Raw genomic sequence first — 8,291 nt, 5'->3', positions numbered from 1 at the left:
CTTAAAAAATTCAAAGCACCTGGGTGGCTCAGCCAGTTGAGCACTCAATTCTTGATTTCGGCTCAGGTCATGGAATTCAGGGTCGTGGGATCAAGCCCTGAGTTGGGCTCCATGCTCAGTGTGGAGTCTGCTTGTCTCTCTCCCTCTGCTCTTCCCCCACTCATGCTTTCCTCTCTATCGCTCTCAAATAAATAAATGAATAAAATCTTTTTAAAAATTTAAACTTAACAAAAATCATGCAAGGTTGTTTTTATTAAGCTTTATATATAGATTACAGCTAGGTATTACAGGCATTACTACATTTGACAAGCAGACATGATAGTCTAAGTAACATTTCAACAAACTCCACTGATTTCACAACTATTAGGAACAGAGCACATCTCCCCAGTTCAAAGGTATGTTAAGGACTTTAAGAGGATGTTAGAGAAATAAGCTACATGACAACTGGTCCTCTTCTATAACATGATTATCCTGGAAAAGTAGTTACAAGAAGAAGCACATAACTATTACAGAGTTTGGAGAAGTCTTACATTAGATCCATCCTTTTTTTACAGATATGACTTGGGGACACATACTAGAAGATAAAGGATTCTTTCAGAATAAGCTACATGTCAAGTTTTCTATCTGTAGTTTTAATGCTAATGTGATTCGCTTATGTTTAAAAAAATCAAGAAAAGCACAATTTTGTATTCAAAACCCACTGCAATATATTAGCAACTGTAGGAGATGCTTAGTCATTGAAGATTCTTTGCTTCATTCTTGTGGTTTTTATGAATTCTTCTGAGAAATTTTCATTGTGACCATCTTGACCTCTGTGTATTCTTGGAGACCATATTCTCCCCTAGAAAGAGAAGGAGAAACCCATGGAATTTAGCACAGCAGGACAAATGTAGCATCGTCCATGACTTAGTACAAATTTGTTCTTGCCTATCTAGTTAGAGACAATGGAAAATATTTTCTGCATACAGAAGCATTTCAAATAATAGCCAGCCAACCATAAGATATCTGGTCTCACATAAATCCCCTTGTGGGGAACCTTTTGACCTTTTTTGTTTTCATTTTAAATGACTATGTACATTCTGCTGATTTTCACATTAATTGTCCAATTTTGACATTGTCCTATTTTGCTACAAAAAAAACTTACCTCAAACAGGGAGATAATTCAGTCTAAGAAGAATTTTACCATTTCTACTTTAGGTTTGAATAAATAAGGCAGATATAGTACAAGACAAAAAGTCATACTATAGAATCACTTGAATAGTGGAGTAAAACTATAAATTCCAAGTAGAGTTTAGCTTAGCATTTTTACTGGTGTGTGATTGGCCCAGAAGTGATGAGGGAGCATTTTTGTTCTATTCTGCCTAATACGGTTTGAAACAAAATATTTTCTAGCTGTAGTTTTAATAGTATCTCTTGATTTTTGGGAAAATAAAACAAAACAAAAGAAAACCCTGACCTTTATTGTTAGAGTTTGTTTTTGTTCTTTTTTGTTTGTTTGCTTTGTTTTGAGAGAGGAACGAGATGGTTCATTAGTTTAAATTCAGGCCTTTGGGCTTTTTGCAGTTTGGGGATTTTTCTATTCATACAACCACTGCCATTTGCTTATATAACTCTTAAATCCAACCCAAACAATCAAGAATTAACCTGAGTCAGTCACTTAGGATCCTGGTATCCCATTATGGGTTTATCAAGAGCTCCTACCAGTTTTGGAAACTGCTATTTACCCTCTTTTGAAGAAATGACTAAAAGCATTGAGTTTGTTATTCTCTATATTGTTTCGATGAGAGGATTAAATTGCATGTTCATAGGAGCACTCTTCAAATTATAACACTCAGGCACATGCAGGCTTACAGAGCAAAATGATCTTGATCCTTTTGTACCCCTCCCTTCTGGTGATGTAGACAGGTATGTAGAAGACATCTTTTTCTCCTGGGTAACCTAATCCTCTTACACTGATTATTTTCTTGGGCAATTAAGCTTCTGAAAATACCTTCTAAAAGCTTCAATGAACATGTTCTTCAAAGTAATTAAAGGGCTCAGCCTCAGTTATCTGAAACCCATTAAAGGATAATATTTTAGTAAGTATTTTATCTCACAAAGTTAGATAAATTAACTCAAGATTTTTGCCAATGGGCTTTTCATTGTATTTTGGTTGACATGGACACTTGAAACTCTCAGGAGAGTACGAAGTGTGATTATTGTCATTCTCAGGCTGAAGTAAGTCCTGTTCCCAAGTATTTTGATCATACTTTCCTGTGTCTATGATATAACACAAAAACATTTGTTTGTATTTCTCTTTATCTTGATGGTCTGTGAGTTACTGGTTCTGTGCTTCTAAAATCCTCAAGGTACCAATCACGTGGGACCTTATTAGAATGCGGATTCTGTTTCAGTAGGTCTGGGGAGAGGCCTGAGAGTCTGTATTTCCAACAAACTTCCACATGCTACCTTTGCTTCTCACCTGGGTCTATCTACCCTGTAGTAACAGAGTCCTAGTAAACAAGTTACATATGTTTTTCACTCTGTACCCAGAACTGAGCCTGGCGCTACTTAAGTAGGCACAGGGATAATGTTTGCTGGACTGACTTGGCAAATATAACCAAACAAAAAATATTCATCTGAGCTTTTTCTATAAGTCCAGTAGTTTGTAACACTTTCATGTTCCCCTGTTCTGCAAGGGACAGGAGAAAATAAATATCCTGTGCGGTGCCAAGAACCAATTAAGTTTGCAATGGTATACTGGTAAAGTCTCAAGTGACTTATGTTAACTGAAGTGAAAATTAGCACAATGACACAAAGGAAGGAACTTCTACTATTTGACTCATTCCAGTGCCAGCACCATGATCTGAGATCCAATCCCAGTTTCGGGCCCTTAGTATTACTACCACATCGAGGTTTGCATACTACCACTATTTTTGGTTCTTTGAGTACTCTGTTCCCAACTGATCAATTATACCTTTCTGTTTTTGAAGATAAATTGTAATTGAACTCTTGGGAATCATGTAAGGTTATTGCTTCAGTAATTTTCTTTAAGCATCTTGTAGCAAATGAGTTGTCCATGAAGTTCACCGAATTTGGTTTCAGGTAGACAGTAACAGCATTCTTAGCCAGAATTTTTGAAGTAAAAAAAAAAAAAAAATTACAGCATCACTCTCCTTTGCATTTACATAGATATAGAAGGAAATTATCTATATTCACATTCTAGAACTTTGAGGAATTACTGATGTTCGATTCATATTTTCCACTCCGTTCTCTTACTTTATTTCCCTATGTCTCAATTGTTGGACCAAACTGCATTCAATAAAATTGACCTATTTGGTCTTCTTTAGTCATTTTGTCTCTTTTGATTGTTTATCTTCATTTTCCTAGGGAAATGTGTTAGATAACTGGGCCAGCAACAAACTGTTCTTCCGAATAACCTAACATTTGTTACCTCTTTTTGTACAGTAGTTAGTTCTGCAAAGGGACTCTCTAATAATGGATATTATAAAGAAAAGGAACCAGGAAAAAAAGGAAGGAACCATTTGCTGAGTCCCACCTGGTAACAGAATGCTCAAGGATGGGCACACAGTGTGTCACTTCACTCTCAAACAGCCATCTTAAAAGACTTGTCAACATCTCCATTTCAAATAGGAGCAGAGAGAGGCTCAAAAATTGGACAACTTGAAACAAGCTGCATGAAGTGGAGTGGAGATTCAAGTGCTGGTGGGCTAGTGTCCAATCATGCTTCCTCTACTACACCACGTTCTTTTTATGAGTCCAGCTTTTACCACTCTCTTTCCTCAAAAACTTTCTAAGATATCCATGGCTTTTCACCACTCCACTAACAAAATGTAAGCCAATTTTCTTGAATACAAGACTTCTTAATCTGTATCCTATTTATCTCTGAAATCATAACTCTCCACTCCCATAAATCCCCATGAGCCAGCCAAATTCACGAACCCCTCAACATGCCACATACAACATCCTGTTCAAAAATGCTCCCTTCTCTGCTTACTGACATCCTATATCTGTTTCATGCCCTAGATCAAGTCCTGTATTTTCTGTGAGATCATCTCTTACTCTGTCAACTGCCAGGAAGTTCTTATCCATTGAATTCCCTTTAGGATTAAAACCATAGGATCTTAAGTACAGAAAGGAGCTCATGGACTCTCTGCTTTATTTTCCCACTCCTACCCTTCTCTACAATTGCTGATCTTTTCGGACAGATGAAAACAGTGAGAGATAGGGCAATGCCACAAACCTTATATTCTGGTGGTGCCCACATTTCCTGTCCTTCAGCATTGTGCTCTCTCTGCCTTTTAATTTACTTTTCTGCTTATAAACTCCCAGTCTATGACTATTTACTTCATAGTGTGTAGGTTATTTTGCATGACTTATCTTTTTACACATTCCTCCTGCCCCCCGCAGTTATATGAAGGGTGGGATATGGTATCAGATATCTGGGGCTCATCGGCCCTATTTTACAGAGCAAAGACCTAACGAATGTGTACTGAGAATGAGGATGGACCACTTTATCATTCTTCCTTTCTACTGGCTCCCCAATGATGATTGCTTCATTTTTAATTTTGCTGATTTATTTAAATGACAAAGTAGATGGCTATTTAATGGATTCATGACCTTTAGAAACTGAGACTCATTTTTACTTGCTATTTACAGAACGAGCAGCTTTACTATGTTTGAGTGCATAAGGTTTGTATATGATGTATCTTTATTCCTCAGGACTTTTTAAAGGTATTGAGAAATACAAGAACATTTTAAGAAATAAAATGGTTAAAATTGTTTGAACAAAATTAACCAAGTATATTGCCACCATGTTCTGTGTATACATATGCATATGCACATTTTTAAAGAGTCTATATACACAGGTCTCAAAAGCAACTTGAAGGCTTGTACATGAATATATATATATATGTATATTTTTTCAAGCTAGTCATGATTATAAAACATGTTTTCCTTAGCCAAATTTCTCTTTCAGTTTATATTTTAGTGCAAAAATAACTAATTCAGGTAATTTACATTTTTAGATTCCATATCAAAATATTTCAATAAATGAGAATCACTCATTACTTAGAAGTACTTAGAAGCTTTTGTGATAAAGACACTAATTTACTTATTTAAGAAGTATAGAGTGTTCTCATATTTTCACATTTGTTACAGTCACCAATTTACAGTTTCTGCCTCCTTTTTGGAAATATTTCCCAGATAGATTACATTCTTATATACAGCAAGAAATTCTAAAAAAAGGTAGACAATATTTCAATAACCAATGCAAAGTGGTCCCTTATGAATAGTAGAAGATTAATATGTTATATTTCCTTTCTGCCATCAATCTGTTGCACTTATGGGCTAAATCCAGCATTTAAAAGCTATCTGACAGTACGAATCTCCAGGAAAGAACAGAGGCAGGTTTTAATTCAAGTAGCAACTATGGATTAATTTCTCCGAGTGATAATCATTTGGTCAAGGTAAGTATTTATCTTAATAGAAAGTTATTCTTACAGTTCTCTTCCATTTCCAGACATCTTGAATCCACCAAAAGGACACTGGGGAGATACCACACTATAGCAATTCACCCTGAGAAAAAAAGAAGTATATTATAGATTATACTTAACCTACAAAATAACTTCTGAATTTGGAATTTCAAAGCTCCTTAACAACCTGTTAATTTCAATATGACATATATAATATACTCATTGTTATTTTTTAAAAAAAGCAGTACTATAAATTAGAATGTGAAGATATATATGTATACTGCCTAGAAAGACATAGAATGGTACAGCTCGGTAGTCATTTCAGTAGCACATCCCAGAGAAGTTGTAGTTTGAATTATGAAAGTTAGTATAGCCAACATGCCATAGGAGAAAGACTATGGTTTGCCAGAGACTGCAATTTGTTGTGTTGTGTTCTTTACTGCCTATATTCATAAGCGTTATAATTCTCTTGAGGATTTGTATATAACAGGCTAGAATCAATTATCTTCTGCAATTGTAATATGTATCACATTACTCAGTTCACTTTTTCCATTAATTGGTTTAATAAATTACTTAAACAGTCCTTGGCAGGAGTTGGATTTCACTATTAATTTGTTTATCCCTTGCCATACTTTATAAAATGTTTAAGGATGTTCTATGAACATGTATAATTACAAAAACATGAATAACTAGAATTAAAGGAAAAATTATGAGAGAAGGTCAGGACAAGGAGGAAAAGTTAGAATGCATTTTTGCAGGGCATGAACAATTTATTTAGCTTTCAATCGCCTGGTGGCCAAAGTGAACAGCAACATTTAATTACCTATATGATTCTCATTATACATAAGAAGAAAAAAATATTACTTAAAGGAGAAACAATGTTCTTTTAAAATTTTCCTCTCCCTTGATGTTATTATAATAGGAGAACAACAATGTGACTCCTAGATACATTGCATTAGGCATGGAAGTTTGATTATGAATTTGATCTTGAGACAATATTCAGACATTTCCTCAGTTAAAGCATTTACTATCCAAGTTCCTAGAGCTCCATGTTCTCATTGGACCACAGTTTCTTATCCAAGTCTCACCTTCTGGAGCATAGTTCTTAAATAAATGTGTGCTTTCAAAGGACAACTTGTCTCAGCTTTAATTGTTCTTCAAACTACAAAATCAGATCCCTACTCTGAAATTAGATTGGTAAAACCCCAGCAACCCTGGGATTCAATAGTTATCCTGAAAACACCAAGTGGAAACTATGTCTGGGACAATGCCAAAATTAGAATTATGTTCTAGAATAAATAGCAGTAAGAACATGCCTCTGTTTTAATAACAGAGGAATTCTTGACTGGGAATTTCCACGCCACTGGGCAGAATGATGTCATGTGCTCCCCAATCCAGCAGGTATATAACATTCCAAGTAAAAAACTTGAACCTTGTCTTTGTTGAAAGATGTAGAAAATGAGTTTGCTTTTTTGACCTTATACTGAAAATGAAACTATTTTAAGTATATGAGAGTTAAGAAATAAATATTCAGTTAGAGAAAAGTGATCAGACTTGCCAACTGATTCTTCCACAGTCCTTTCTTTTTATAAAGAAGGAGGGGTTCTAGGCCTACAAGCCCTGGCTTTGTCCTCTTAGTAGCTAGGCAATACTGAGAAAGGTATCTGGCCTCTCTAAGCATATGTTTTCTCTTCTGTACAATGGAACTGATAATATTTAGCCAGATTATTTCAATGTGTAAGTAAGGTGATGCATAGATGTGTGGGTTTTGCATGTTTGTTTGTTTGTTGTTTTTTAGAATGGAAATTGGTGCAGCCTTATGGAAAACAGTATGGAAGTTCCTCAAAAGATTAAAAATAGAATTATCATATGATCCAGCAATTCTACTTCTGGGCATTTATCCAAAGTAAATAAAAATATCAGTTTAAAAAGATATATGCACCCTATATTCATTGCAACATTTATTGCAATAGCCAAGATACGGAAACAAGCTAAGTGTCCATCAAAGGATGAATGGATAAAGATGTGGTGTATGCATACAATGGAATACTACTTAGCCATAAAAAAGAAGGAAATCCTTGCCATTGGTGACAACATGGACAGTCCTTTAAAATAAATCATAGAAAAACAAATACTGTAGGATTTCACTTGCATGTGGAATCTAAAAAATAAAACAAACAAAACAAAAACCTATAGATACAAATAACAGACTGGTGGTTGCCAAGAGGGGTGGGATTGGGAGTGGAAGATACAAGTGAATGGGATCAAGAGGTACAAACTTCAGGTATAAGATAAATAAGTAATGGGGATATAATGTACAGCATGTCAATTACAGTACATGATTTTGTACTGCATATTTGATAGTTGCCAAGATAGTAAATCTCAAAAGTTCTCATCACAAGAAAAAAAAAAATTAATTCTGCAGAGTGACTGATGAGAACTAGACTTATTGTAGTGATCACATTGTAGTGTATACAAATATCATATTATTGTGTTGTACACCTAAAACTAATATAATGTCGATACCTCAAAAATAAATAGTTAAGTAAATAGCAAAGTTCAGAGTAACATGTTAATGTGGTTAACATTGAAAAGGTGATATTATGTAGATTTGACTTACCACACTGTCCCAGCCTGCAGAGCGGAGGAGACTGTTATGGCTTTATCAATATCTTTGGTAAAGATTCCTGCTGCTAAGCCATAGTGGGTATTGTTTGCTCTCTTGATCACATCATCTAAAGATTTAAACTTCATAATTTGCTGCACTGGTCCAAATATCTATACCATAAAAATGAATGAAATAAATCAAAGTAACAG

General features: G+C 34.9%; 1 protein-coding gene across 1 annotated transcript in view; it reads right to left on the bottom strand.

Moving 5' to 3' along the window:
• Positions 1–234: 234 nt before the first annotated feature.
• The window catches only part of ALDH1A1 (aldehyde dehydrogenase 1 family member A1), a 54,421-nt gene continuing 46,364 nt past the window's right edge, over positions 235–8,291 (bottom strand). The window contains exons 11-13 of the mRNA XM_072838007.1: positions 8,095–8,252; positions 5,503–5,577; positions 235–841 (exon numbers count right to left, since the gene is read on the bottom strand). Coding sequence (XP_072694108.1) covers positions 769–841; positions 5,503–5,577; positions 8,095–8,252 — 306 coding nt within the window. The 3' untranslated portion in view covers positions 235–768. The remainder of the gene's footprint in view (positions 842–5,502; positions 5,578–8,094; positions 8,253–8,291) is intronic.

This window comes from Canis lupus, chromosome 1 (genome assembly GCF_048164855.1).
Source record: "Canis lupus baileyi chromosome 1, mCanLup2.hap1, whole genome shotgun sequence".
In the NCBI taxonomy this organism is placed as follows: domain Eukaryota; kingdom Metazoa; phylum Chordata; class Mammalia; order Carnivora; family Canidae; genus Canis; species Canis lupus.
This window is presented reverse-complemented; position numbering and strand designations above follow the sequence as displayed.